The sequence below is a fragment of the Oryctolagus cuniculus genome, chromosome 2, assembly GCF_964237555.1.
Source record: "Oryctolagus cuniculus chromosome 2, mOryCun1.1, whole genome shotgun sequence".
In the NCBI taxonomy this organism is placed as follows: Eukaryota; Metazoa; Chordata; class Mammalia; order Lagomorpha; family Leporidae; genus Oryctolagus; species Oryctolagus cuniculus.
Genome location: NC_091433.1, coordinates 111957146 through 111971463, shown reverse-complemented (window position 1 = coordinate 111971463; position 14318 = coordinate 111957146). Strand labels below are relative to the sequence as shown.

Sequence of the window (14318 nt, the reverse complement as noted above, 5' to 3'; positions counted from 1 at the left end):
AAATCCATCAGGTGCTCTCTGTTCAAGGCTTTCCCATTGCTGGCAACCCACACTCACCGCGATGGTCACCAGGATGCAGATGTTCTTGGTGTCTTTCCAGAAAACCATTTGAGGAGTGACTTTTGCAAAATGCACCAGTCTCCCAAAGAAGGCGGTCAGGCACAGGACTTCCACTATCGAGGTCGCCTGCAGGGGGGACACAGGGACTGAGCACAGCACCCGGCCACCGGGAAGCACGGCTTCAGCTCTCTCGCACCCCCCTCCGCCACTGACCTGCCCTGGTCCTGCCCGGCAACCTCTGAGACATAGCCACATCCTTCCATGTTACTGAAAGTTGTGGCAGAATTCTCTGCTGGGTAAAATGCTGTCTCGTCTTAAGAGGAAACCTACCCTGAGTCACGGTTTCCACGACCCAGACTCATAGGGCTTTGTGGGCAGGGCTGCTCCCAGCAGGCTGGGGGCTCAGAAGGCATAAGAACAGGGGGAGTCGGGATGGCAGAGGGCAGGGGCAGCCACTTCCTCACTCTTAGATGCCCCACTCTCGATTCAGCACAGGCTTCTAGAAGTGCCTTCCTCGGGCAGTAGGCTCACTCCCTGCTGTGGCTCCTAGACATGAAGTCCTATGTGGTTGGAACGTGGAGGTGGGGCCTGTAGGAGTTCATCAGGACTGGGTGAAGTCCAAGATGCCAGGCAGTATGGTGTCTGGAGGGAACATGCTTCCTGAGGCATGGGCAGGAAATCTTTCTCCTGTGTTTTCATGAGGCAGAAGGAACGAGAGAGCTCCCTGGGGCATCATCCATGAGGGTGCTAATTCTACCCATGAGTACTCCACCTGCACAACCTAATCATCTCTCAAAGACCCTGCCTCCAAGTCCCACACTATTGGTATTTCATATGTCCAATGTGAGGACTGGGGGAGCAAATATTTGGTTTAAATCACTGTTCTTAGCCCACAGGCTGCACAAAGAGACAGCAGCCCAATTTCGTCCACAAGGCAGAGCTGCCTGACCCCGGGGTCGGCATCATGATGTAGAAGGTTAAGCCTCCGCCTGCAGCACCATCATCCCATATGGGCACCAGTTCGAGTCCCAGCTGCTCCACTTTCAATCCAGCTCCATGCTATTGGTCTGGGAAAGAAGCAGAGGATGGTACAAGTGCTTGGGCCCCTGCACCCTCGTGGGAGACCCAGAAGAAGCTCTTGGCTCTTGGTTTCAGCTTGGCCCAGCCCTGGCCATTGTGGTCATCTGAGGAGTGAACCACCAGATGGAAGATACATCTATCTATCTCTCAATCAATCTCTCCCCTCTCCTTCTCCTTCTCTCTTGTGTTTCTCTTCTCTTCTTGCGTTTCCTGTATTTCAAATAAATAAGTAAATCTTTAAAAAAGAAATAATTTATAGGTGCCAGCGCCATGCCTCACTTGGTTAATCCTCCGCCTGCATCACTGGCATCCCATATGGGTGCTGGGTTCTAGTCTCAGTTGCTCCTCTTTCAGTCCAGCTCTCTTCTGTGGCCCAGGAGCGCAGTGGAGGATGGCCCAGGTGCTTGGGACCTGCACCTGCATGGGAGACCAGGAGAAGCACTTGGCTCCTGGCTTTGGATCGGCGCAACACCGGCCATGGCAGCCATTTGGGGGGTGAACCAACGGAAGGAAGATCTTTCTGTCTCTCTCTCACTGTCTAACTCTACCTGTCAAATAAAAATAAATGTGCTTTAAAAATGGAATAATTTATATGAAAAAACAGAGTTGTCTGATCCCAGTGTAAGTGTTTGAGGTTCGGGGTGTTTGTAACACAGCAAGAGATACAGAAACATGGAAGAATGAAAAGGGTGACAGTGTTGTTATGGAGCAAACAGATTTGAAATCAGACGGACTGAGCCAGAGCCGAGCACCATCCTTGCTGCCAGGTGACTCTGGACAAGTCCTACAACCTTTGTAAAGCTCAGCTTCCTTAACACAGGCGTGACACCAGCAGGTGCACCTCTCAGAGGCCTGCAAACAGACAGTAAGCACCAAGCAAATGGTAGCCAGTAACTCCAAGGTGGCCAGTCCGGACTCACCACAAGCAGACTAGTGGTTATTATGCAGACCCATCTGGATTAGCAGAGTAGCTTGATATATTACTCAAAATCACACATGATCAGCTACTGAGCACCAACTAAATATTCCAGTGGCTTACGACTAAGACAAAAGCCAACACTGTGGCAGGTGCAGGTGGCACTTTATACAACATGACAACATGTGCATGTCATTAAATAAATAATGCTTTGAAAAGATCATTTGTATCATCTCTATCTGATTTATCCCTGTGGATCAAAAACCTCCATGGCACTTCAAATGTCTTAGGATTGAAGCATTAGCTAGTAAGGAGTCAGAATTTCTCAAATCTTCCAGAAGAAAAATAAAATCAAGTTCATATGCTCTATAATTTGAGGTGGGGGGAAGGAAGAGGCCTGGGGCCCGAGTTATCAAACTCTGGGTAACCACTGCATTCTTTAAAAAAATATTTTTTAATTTATTTGAAAGACAGAGACACACACAGAGAGAGGGAGAGGGAGAGGGAGAGAGAGAGAGAGAGAGAGAGAGAGAGAGAGATCTTCCCTCCTCTAGTTCAGTCCCCAAATGATCATAATGGCCAGGGCTGAGCCAGGCCAAAGCCAAGAGCCAGGAGCTTCATACAGGTCTCCCACAGGGGTGTAGGAGTCTATGGACTTGGGTCATCTTCTGCTGCTTTTCCCAGACCATTGGCAGGGAGCTGGATGGGAAGTGGAGCAGCCGGGACATGAACCAGCACCCAAGGGGGATGCCAGCGTTGCAGGTGACGACTTTACCTGCCATGTCACAAGGCCAGGCCCTACCATCACATTCTTAATGCTTACCAAGAAAGGCAGTGGGAATAGTGCAGGTTCCTCAAACAGGGCGAGAGAAAGGTCTACACAAATAAAGACGTACGTGGCGACTCGCAGGGTCCAGTGGTTATAAAAATAGTAAAGTCTGGAGGGGAAAATAAAGGTGGTTATCAGCAGGAAGAAAGTGAACAGCTCTCAAACTTCTCCTGAGAAGACTAACGGTAAGCAAAACCAGCAGCCACGTACTGCTCACGTTTCCTGTAGATTCTACGGGGCAGGGATGGTGTTTCAGCGAGCACAGAGCATACACCACAAAATGCTAGCAGAAAACAATCAAGAATGCGATCAGATCTCCTAGCACATTTCCTTAACAGTCTCGAGGTAGGATTTGCATCTTCCTCGTGGGGTTGTTGACAGGCACAAGAGATTTCATTTAGAGGACTTGGCACAGCCAGGAAGACCCTCCCGTTACAGGGACTTATTAATTATTACGGAGCATGCAGCACTCGAAGTTGATCTGAACACACGCACGGTCCCATCCTAACAGCACACAATCGCAACAGATCTGGGGCCACACGGTTCTCTTGCTGGGTGGGGACAGTCCCCGCACCTGCCTGACAGCGCCCAGGGCGGAGGAACATGGTGACATTGGAGACACCACCCCTGAGCCCTGACAGTAACAAGTGTTTACTTTCTTCTTCTAAGTCAAATACTTGGTCTCAGTTCATCCCTTGGAGGTGATCCAGAACAAGCTAAATTCCCATGAAAAGAAGAAACATTATGTATCGCATCAAAGGAAACCAAAAGAGGAAGAAGGAAACGCCTTTGCTGCACTTCCGCTGGCTCCCAGGGAACATCTGGATGGAGGCGACAGGTGACCGCAGGTCACAGCTGGGGCGTGGTCTGCGAGCCTGGTGCTGAGGACTCACTAATCCATCCTGACCCTACCTAGTGCCTCCTGCACCTGAGGCGCTACACCCTGCGAGTTTACAAGCAAACCAGTGGATTTTACCCAAATCTGCATGCCACACCCGTGAAAACAAGGTCTCGAGCGTGGGTTCAACAGCAAGACCGTCGGTGCTGGTGGACAGTGGATTACCTGATGGCCCGCGGGGATGTTTCAAACGGGACGTTTCTGTTGTACTGTGCATCCGAAACATAGGCGGCGGCCAGGAGGAGGTCCTGTTCCCACTGGGAGGAAGCAAGGGGACAACGAGTGAGGGAAGGAGGGGACACTGTCCTTGCACCTTTATACAAAAGCATCGACTCCAAAGGGGAAGTCCCCTCGGCCTCCACACTGCCCCAGCCCCCAGACGACCACCAGCAGTTATCCACTCCACTCCCAAGTATTTACCAAAAAGCAAGCAAGCATATGCTTACATAAAGACCTAGCATCCAACCCAGGAACGTGGCTTAGTTAGACACATAATTCCAAAACTGCAGTGGCACACAAATGCTCACCACAGCTTACCAGTGAAACACGAGAAAGCACCAAGATGTCCATACACAGGCGAATAAACAACATGGGAAAGATCATGCAGCAGGACACAAGTCAGCAACAAAAAGAAATGAGCAACCAAGACACACAGCAAAAGGCTGTCTCAAAATAACTGTGTCGAGGAAAAGAAGCCACCCTCCTCCCCAAAACAGTGCCTGCTCTACAACACCATCCACATTAGTTCTAGAAAATGCAAACTAATTTATAGCGACAGAAACAAGGTCAGTGGTTGCATGGGGACAGGAGGAGAAGATGGAGAGAGGTGGATTATAAAGAGGTTTAAGGAAGCTCCTGGGTGCGGCAGACACATTCATTATCCTGACTGTGGTGGGAACATCACAAGCATATGTGTACATCAAAACTCATCAAACTCTACATTTTAAACAAATGCAGCTTAATATAGATTAGAGATAGCTCAATGGAGCAGTTTTATATTATCCAAAAAGAAAGATAAATGCTTGGGTTGAAAATTGATATGGGACAATAATCTCAGAGTGAGTTAACTGCCTTGGAATCCCCTGTGTTCCTAGGGCTGCAAGGAAATCCTTAAAGGTCGGGTACTCAAGCCTCAGAAGCATCATGTAAACGCTTCAACACTTGGCACACGGTTTTCTCTTTTACATGTTTAAAATCACATTTTAGTAGAATAACTATGAACACCAGTTATTCTTCCATTGAACATCTCTAGCCGTGAGAACTAGCAGAGCTCCCCAGGACAACTTAGAAATCGGTCTTGGGTAGAAAACTTGTAGCATCAGGGAGCGTTGAAGGGCAGGCATTTGGCCTACAGGCTAGGACACACCCACATCCCACACGGAAGGGCCTTGGCTGGACGCCCTGCTCTAGCTCCATAGCGTTCTCCTATCGCAGAACCAGGGAGCGGCAGGGATGGCTCAAGTGACTGGTTTCCTGCCACCCACACGGGGAGACCCAGGCTGCTCCTGACTCCCGGCTTCCACTCAGCCCAGTCCCAGCTGCTGTGGGCACGTTGGGGTTGAACCAGCAGATGGGAGAGTGTGCTCGCCCGTGCTCTCTCTAATTACCAATTTTTTTTTTTTTTTACAGGCAGAGTGGACAGTGAGAGAGAGAGACAGAGAGAAAGGTCTTCCTTTCACCCTCCAATGGCCGCCGCGGGCCATCCTCCACTGCCTTCCCGGGCCACAGCAGAGAACTAGCCTGGAAGAGGGGCAACCGGGACAGAATCCGGCGCCCCGACCGGGACTAGAACCCGGTGTGCGGCACCCCCAAGCGGAGGATTAGCCTATTGAGCCAGGGCACCGGCCTTAATTACTAATTTTTTTTTTTTGACAGGCAGAGTGGACAGTGAGAGAGAGAGACAGAGAGAAAGGTCTTCCTTTGCCATTGGTTCATCCTCCAATGGCCGCCGCGGCTGGCGCGCTGCGCTGATCCGAAGGCAGGAGCCAGGTGCTTCTCCTGGTCTCCCATGGGGTGCAGGGCCCAAGCACTTGGGCCATCCTCCACTGCACTCCCTGGCCACAGCAGAGAGCTGGCCTGGAAGAGGGGCAACCAGGACAGAATCCGGCGCCCCGACCGGGACTAGAACCCGGTGTGCCGGCGCCGCTAGGCGGAGGATTAGCCTAGTGAGCCGCGGCACCGGCCTTAATTACTAAACTTTTTAAAAAGTACAGGACAGCCAGTGAAATTCACATTTCAGAGAAACAACAATTTAAAAATAGTTAATTTTATTTTTAATTTGTATTTATTTATTTATTTGAAATACAGAGAGAGAGAGAGACAGAGACCTTTCTGTCTGCTACTTCACTTGCTAAAGGCCTGCAACAGGCAAGGCTGGGCCAGGTCAATCCAGGTCTGCCACGTGGATGGCAGGGACCGCCGTACTCGAGGCTCGCTGCTGCCTGCCAGGGTGTGGCTTAGCAGGAAGCTGGGTCAGAAGCAGAGGAGCTCGGACTCACACCAAGTACTCCAGCATGGAAGGTGTGTTTATTACAAATGCATAGCAACGTGAAGAATTCAGCCTCAAAAAGATCATACTGGGACAGCAGTAAGAACTTTTGATGTGAAGACTTTTTTTTTAAATGTTTACAGAAAAATCTCTTACGGCCCCTGCTGTTCCTCTAAAAAGATGATTTTAAATGATAATGTTACTACCACTACAGCCCCAGTGAAGCAGTTTATCCACCCACACAAGTGTTTGTGTATCATTCATACGCGCTCCAGGAAGAGAATGGAGGGAAATAAATAAATAAATAAATAAATGCAACATCTCAGCCAGCCAGGCCCGGGGGAGGGGGGACACGACTGCCACGGGATGTCACCAGACTCCGGACTCGGCAGGACAGACGCACCACCTAAGTACCCCCTTGCCACCGGAACTCATGCCTGGCATGCCAAAACTCCGCTGGTGCTTCCCCGCGGGCTTGTTTACCTTTACACCAACGTTCCAGAGCGTTCCTGCTCGTAGCAGCCCTGTCTCTGACATCTGTCTCCTACTCGTCCTCCCTCCCCTCCATTCGCGGAACCTGTAGGGCACCTGCTTTCTTGGGAAGGAGCACTCTAAGCAGACAAGACTCACTGCAACGCGTGTGTGTACTGGTACTGAGGTCGTCTGAATCCTCCCATGTAATGCACTGCTTCCATCCAACCTGAGAGTGTGGCTCAGGCCAGACATGCCACTCCCCAGCTACGCAGGCTTTCCAAGTTTACCTGGGAACCCCAGTCCCTGACTATGGCAATGACCCCACGGCAGATGCCGCCTAGATGCAATAAAATGCAGCTGTGAACCTCAGAGCAGTCCCAGCTCACGGGAGCCACTGGTGACTGAGGGGTGACAGTTTTCAAGCCCTGCAGCAAGTGACAATCCTGTCGCACACTCTCAAAGTGCCTTCTGCACAGGCGGCACCCAGGCTCACTGCATCCAAAACTCTGGGAGGTGGAACCCAGGAGGAACTTTAAAAGGTTCAAATCACTCAAGATGGAAAATCACTGGTCTCTGGCTATTTCCTACTGCTGATTTTGTTTATTTGTTTTTAGATTTGTTTTACTTATTTGTAAGACTAAGTGATGGAGAGGGAGGGATAGAGAGAGAAAGAGATCTTGCGGGGCCGGCGCTGTGGCGCAGTGGGTTAAAGCCCCAGCCTGCAGCACGGCATCCCCTATGGGCGCCAGTTCAAGTCTCAGCTGCTCCACTTCCAATCCAGCTCTCTGCTTTGGCCTGGGAAAGCAGTATAAGATGGCCCAAACCCTTGGGCCCCTGCACCTGTGTGGGAGACCTGGAAGAAGCTTCTGGGTCCTGGCTTCAAATCAGCTCAGCTCTGGCCGTTGTGGTCATTTGGGGAGTGAACCAGTGGATGGAAGACCTCTCTCTCTCTCTCTGTAACTCTTTCAAATAAATAAACCTTTAAAAAAAAAAGAACCTTGACAAATTGCAAAGTTGTTGATAGAAGAGCTTTGAAAACCTAATTCATCCCAGCTTCACTTTCCAATCCTGATGCTCCCTCTGTCTCTGTGGACACCGCACCTTCGTCTGTCGCTCTCTGCCTCCCAGAGCACCATTCTGCACACTACAGGTTCCCCAAGGGACTTCCCTTTGCCAGACAATCAAGTGCAGACCCCCTGGCCTGGCCTTAGGGGCTCCCCAGTATCACCTCTCCCGTCTCCAACTTGATCTCCCCGTTTCCCCACAGGAACACCCTTCCCTGGCCCAAAGCCAAGGACTTGCTGCTGAGCACTGTTCCACGGGCATGCCACCACCATGCCTGATCCCACGCTCATCTAAAACCAGGAGTCTCCTTCCCATGATCCTTCACTGGAGGCCCCTCTCAAACTTCACTTTCTCCATGAAGATGGGCAGCACCAGCAGCCTCCAGAGAGGCTGGGCTGTAACGGCCACGGTGGGTGCTCCAGACCAAGAACCAGTGGCTGGGGCAGGCGCCGTGGCTCACTTGATTAATCCTCCGCCTGTGGTGCCAGCATCCCATATGGGTGCCAGGTTCTAGTCCTGGTTGCTCCTCTTCCAGTCCAGCTCTCTGCTGTGGCCCAGGAGTGCAGTGGAGGATGGCCCAGGTGCTTGGGCCCTGCACCCGCATGGGAGACCGGGGTGGGGGGGACAGCACCTGGCTCCTGGCTTCAGATCGGCGCAGCGCCGGCCGTAGTGGCCATTTGGGGAGTGACCCAACGGAAGGAAGACCTTTCTCTCTGTCTCTCTCTCACTGTGTGTAACTCTACCTGTCGAATAAATAAATAAAAATCTTTAAGAAAGAAAGAAAGAACCGGTGGCTGGGACACAGCGTCGCGGCAGGAGGGGTGGGTGAGTCAGTGGCAGTGAGATGCTAGCACAAAGCCTTCTTGCAGAAAGTCACAAACCAACCACCACAAGGCCAAGAGCACACGGAAGTTGTGTTTTGTTTGGCCCAGAAAATACTGGCTAGTATTTCAAATTTTTTTAAAAAGCTGGAACTTACACAAAAATGTGAACTTCTGGTTACTTTTTTAAAAGACCCTAACATCTGGCAATGCTGGGCTGTCCTGCAGTGAGTGATAGCTGCCTACCCTCATACTCTGGCACCTGCAGAAACATTCCCCATTCTCCTAAATTCTACAGGTTGGCCATGCAGCCCTGGTCTGGTCAACTTCAGAGATCCCTGGGACCACCCAGGGCTGGCTGGTCCCAGACAGCCTCACTCCCCTGTCTTGGTCATGTGCATCCTGCAGCATGGTAGCCTGGGTCTTCTTGTTGGTGGTCAAAGTGTTAGGTAGGAAGTCAGATATGAGCTTATGTGTGTGTGACATAAAGGCCTAAAGAGAAGACATCTATGTCCAGCATCTGCATCTCAAAGTCATCCTGACAATGTTTCAGGGGCAGCCTGGTATTCATATCCTGCCCTGCCCCCTTCTATCTGATAACCTGCCAGGTGGAGGTCCCTGCCCCTTCTGCCTGACAAATCTTCCACAATCTCCCAGATGCAGCTCAATATCTGCATTTCAAACACCCTGCTCCGGGTCCCCATTCTCTAGGGGGACTTGCTCACCCTTCCTCTAAACTCAGGACAGGCGCCAGCTAGGCTTCCTCCTGTCTGATAACTTCAGGGAGAAAACTCAGATGGAAGTTTTTCTATTTACATCCAGAAAGCCTTTGTCCCAAGAGGAGCACAAGTGGGGAAGCAAGACCCATCTCCTTAAAAACCCCCGGCCTCAACCGGACTGCGGACTGCGCGCTCTGCCTCTCTGCTGAGCCGCCCACCTGGCCTGGTCAGGTGTAATCTCTCCACTCAACCATGTAACCTCGCTCTCCCCTCCACCCCCGTCCAAGCAACTGGGCACTCTCTCTCAGGCTCTGTCTGGAGAGGTGCCCATCCGTCCTTATGGATGTCCCTTCCCTAATAAACTTTGCTATTTTACCTCCCACTACTCTCTGTCTCACGCCTGAATTCTTTCTTTCACGAAGACAAGAACCCTGCCTTCTCTGGTAACAAAAGGGTCTCCAAGAGCGCAGGAGAGAAAGCACCAACACTCAAGTGTTTTCCACACTTCTGCTTGTGTCACATCTGCTAATGTCCCATGGGACAAAGCGAGTCTCACGGCCAAGGCCAGAGTCAAGGACTGGGAAAGAGACCTCACCTCTTGATGGAAGCAGTTGCAAAGGCAACTTGCAAAGGGTGAAAGTGTTCAGGAATGGGCAGTCTTTGTGGCCATTTCTAGAATTTAGAACAGCCCATGTGATAGCCACTCAGTTTGGGGGTGGGTAGCTGGGCCTTTTTTGGGCAGGGGACATCCCATCCAAGTCATCACAAGCCCCATCCTCCCCACAGAATCATTCCACCCAGCCCACTGAGCTTATGTTGCTCCTTGGCTGGTGGGAGCATTTGAGCTTGGGCCACCTGATTCAACCAACACTCTCCTGAGCCCTCCTGCTTACAGCCATCCTGCTATGCAAAGAGTTTCTCTGCAAATCATTAAACGAAGCTACAGGAGACAAACAGTCCAAAGGCAAGGTAATGGAAGACCTTCAGGAGCAGGTTGAAGAATAACATCCAGGGGCAGGTGTCTGGTGCAGATGCTAAGCCACTGTTTGGGGCACCCACAACTCATATCAGAGTGCTTACATTCAGGTCCTGGCTCTGCTTCCTATTCCAGCTTCCTGCTAACGCGCACCCCTGGAGGCAGCAGGTGATGACTCAAGTAGTTGGGTCCCTGCCACACACACGGGAAACTCGAAGTGAGTTCCAGGCTCCTGGCTTCGGTCTGTCCCAGCTCTGACTGCCTCTGCAGGCATTTAGGGAGTGAACAAAGGGATGGATTCTCTCTTTCTGCCTCCTCAATAAATAAAATGAATAATGTTTTCTGAAAAGAATAAGAACATCCAGGGGCGTGTCTCTGGCTTTGCAGTTCAGCTGCTGGTTAGGATGCCCACATCCCACAACAGTGCCCATCTCCAAGTCCGGCCTCCAGCTTCCTGCCAATGCAGATTCGCGAGGCAGCAGTGAGGGCTCATGTAGTGGGGATCCTGCCGCCCACGTGGGACACCCGGCTTGAGTTCCTGGCCCCCATCTTTGGATCCCTCAGACACTGTGGGCATTTGGGAAGTGAACCACCTGATGGGAGTGAGTGCTCGCTCTCTCTAGTTAGCTCACTCTCTGTCTCTTAATAAAGAACATTTGAAGCCGGCGCGGCGGCTCACTAGGCTAATCCTCTGCCTTGCGGCGCCGGCACACCGGGTTATAGTCCCGGTCGGGGCGCCAGATTCTGTCCCGGTTGCCCCTCTTCCAGGCCAGCTCTCTGCTGTGGCCCGGGAGTGCAGTGGAGGATGGCCCAAGTCCTTGGGCCCTGCACCCCATGGGAGACCAGGATAAGTACCTGGCTCCTGCCATCGGATCAGCGCAGTGCGGGGGCCGCAGTGCACCGGCCGCGGCGGCGGTTGAAGGGTGAACCAATGGCAAAGGAAGACCTTTCTCTCTGTCTCTCTCTCTCACTGTCCGCTCTGCCTGTCAAAAAAAATAATAATAATAAAGAAATAACATTTGAAAAAAAGAATAACAACATTCCAACAGAAGTGCATAAGGTATCAAGAGGTGACCCCATGAAACGGTCACAAAGAAACAGCAGAGGGTTCAGTCTTGCAGCTCTGGCCACGTGTATTGTTTTGTTTTATTTTCCCCCAGAATGAGCTCCTATCTGCTGGTGCACTCCCCAAATGCCCTCAACAGCCAAGACCAGGCCAGGCTGAAGCCAGGAGCTGGCAACTCGACTTGGGTTTCCCACCTGGGGGCAGAAACTCAACCTCTTGAGCCATCACTGCTGTCTTACAGCCGCACTTCCAAATCCCCCCAGAGCCGTAAGGGTGCCCAGACCGTATCTCGGGTAGGGGCTGAAGTGGGTACATTCCTGAAAGCTCCCTGCTAATTCTCATAGTAAAGTTGGGAATCACTAGCATTGGGTTAGCTTCTTTTCTTTTCCTTTTTAAGATTCATTTACTCACTTGACAGTCAGAGTTAGAGAGAAGGAGAGGCAGAGGCAGAGAGAGAGAGATCTTCCATTTGCTGGTTCACTTCCCAAGTGGCCACAACAGCCAGAGCTGGGCCAGGCTGGAGCCTGGAGCCAGGAGATGTATCCAGGACTCCCACGTGGGTGCAGGGGCCCAAGGACTTGGACCATCATTGCTTTGCCAGGCACATCAGTAGCGAGCTGGATGGAAGGGAAGCAGCTGGGACTCGAACTGGTGCCAATAAGGGATGCTGGCACTGCCAGTGGTGGCTTTACCCGCTATGCCACAGCGCCAGCCCCAACATTCGGTTAATTTCCTTGTGAAAGCTGAAAGTGTCAGTGAATTCATCAAAGGAGTAGATGCCACCTTAGTCACTGCTCAAAGCAACTCTCGGCAGAAAACAGCTCTAAGGAGAGGCTGTCAATGCGTCTCAGGTGACATGTCAGTCTCTTGTCACGTGACCCGGAGCTAACTTTTAAGCAAAGTTCACCGAGGCCATCAGTGCCGGAGGCCACAGACTGGGGAGGGAAGGGAGTATAGAAGCTGTCCCTGGTCTAGTGACTCAATCAAGGTTGCTCCCAGAATTCAAGGGGCTCTGCTGGGAGTTATCCACTGGTCCCAGGCTCCTCGCCTTCCAGGCCCGCTCCCCTGGGAGAGGACTCTGAAAGACACTGGGAGACGAAACATTTGACTCCGACACCCATGTTTCTGCCAAACGACGCTCACCGCAATCAGCCAGAGCACAGGGCCAACTGAGGTCCTTGTGTCCCTTGTAGATCTTAGTTGTTTGCATTCTCTTATTCAGACAGGAAGCATGAAGGACGTAGAGGGAGGCCATCAACAGTCTCAAACTAAAGCTATTCGCTCACACACAAGACCGGCAGCCACAGGCAGGCCTGTCATCTGGCCCACGGCGGGGGCAAGGCCTGGCTCGGGTCAGGCTGGGGCCCGAGACACCTTCTCCTCCTCCTTCACCTGCTCTCTGAAGGGATGGGGGCCTGGTAGAAGCCACCTGCTGAAAGAGGCCACGCCTCTTAGGGAGCCCAGCAGGGCGGGGCGGGCGGGGAGGGGGGCACATGCACGGGGCAGGGACCCTCTCGGTGGTGATGCTACAGCAGCCCAGCTGCAAGGGGCAGCTCAAGAAAGAGAAGGGACTCGGACCCCCATCACCTCTCCCACACCCTGTACCGCCCAAAGGACGCGCAGCACGCCCGAGAGCACCTGCATGGGCCTTGGAGCCTGCCTCCACCGCGGGTCAGACCAGCACTGCCCCCCACGGGCCCCCCACCCGACAGAGGGGGAAACTGAGGCTCGCTGGAGGATGGGGCTCCCAGCTTGTCACTCACAGGTTAGACGGCCCGAGGAGGTACAGCTAGGCCTCCTGCCTTTGGAGTCCTCCCAGTCTCCACTCCCCGAGCTCTCTCCAGGGAGAGAAACCCGCACCCCAGGCCCGCTCAGTCTGTCAGGGTGCGTCGGATAGGGACGACTATGCATCCCGCTGCACTGACCCACCGGCGCCGCGAGGGCCCAGTGCCATCAGCAATCCCGGCCTGGGGGACCCTCAGTGTGCAGCGACCACCACGCGCGGGGCGCCCCTCGCCGGGCGGCACTCAAAACCGGGGCGCGGCTCGCGAGGCATTGGCTTCACAGGTCCCCAAAGGGTGCACCGTCCCGGGCTGCGCGCTTCCCCGCCGAGCGGCCCGAGAGCGCCAGGGCCAAAGGGCGCAGAGCACGCAGGAAGCCCCCGGGGCGGCGGCGCTCCTCGGCCCGCCTGCCCCCTACCGGGCCTGGCCTCCAGCGGGTTGCCTTCTCGCCGGAGACCTCCGGCTCGGGGAGAGCAGACCCTGCCGTCGGGTGCCTTCGGAGCGCGGCGGCCGTGGACCCTTACCTCCCGGTCGGGCGGCTCCTCGGCGGGCTCCGGCCGCGGGCCGCGCATCCCGGCGGCGCGGTCGTCCCCGGGCCTCGCGGCTGCGGCTCAAGAGCAAGCGAGCGTCGAGGCCGCCGCGGCGGACTCTGCCCCGCTGGGGCCCGCGGGAGACCCGGCCGCGGTGCGCTGCCCTCCGCCCTTCACGTGACTCCAGCTGGCCGGCAGCTGCAGCCCCGAGGGCGCCGAGGGCGGAGGACGGGGCGGTGGCTCGGCGGGCTCCCCGGCTACGGCCCCTTCCCGGCGCGCGCGGGGCCGGGGGCGGGGAAGTGGATCCGGCGGGGGCGGGAGAGGGACGTGCAAGGGGCCCAGGGGGAAGCGCGCGGGAGGACGGACGGGCGGCGGCTCGGGTAGAGGCCACCCTTGCCAGGGCCCGCGGCCGTGCGCCCTGCGCGCAGGGCTCTGCCCAGCTGTCCGATCCGTGGAAGAATACCTAGGTCCCTCCCAGGCTTGCTTGGAGAACTAAATGAGCTAATATACGTGCAGAGGCTGCCGTTGGTGGGGGCCAGCAAATCCCGGTTTCTTCCCCTGCAAGGGAGGCTCCTGGGGCCAGATACCCCCAGGGAGTGGGCTCCCAGTTCCAGC

At 53.9% G+C, this 14318-nt stretch overlaps 1 protein-coding gene across 2 annotated transcripts in view; it reads right to left on the bottom strand.

The window, feature by feature from the left end:
• The window catches only part of TPCN3 (two pore channel 3), a 37547-nt gene extending 23569 nt beyond the window's left edge, over window positions 1-13978 (bottom strand). The window contains exons 1-4 of one of the 2 annotated variants that reach the window (XM_051828910.2): window positions 13698-13978; window positions 3949-4040; window positions 2880-2994; window positions 58-186 (exon numbers count right to left, since the gene is read on the bottom strand). In XM_051828910.2, the coding sequence (XP_051684870.1) occupies window positions 58-186; window positions 2880-2994; window positions 3949-4040; window positions 13698-13745 (384 nt within the window). In that variant the 5' untranslated portion in view covers window positions 13746-13978. 2 annotated transcript variants of the gene reach the window in all.
• Window positions 13979-14318: the final 340 nt, after the last annotated feature.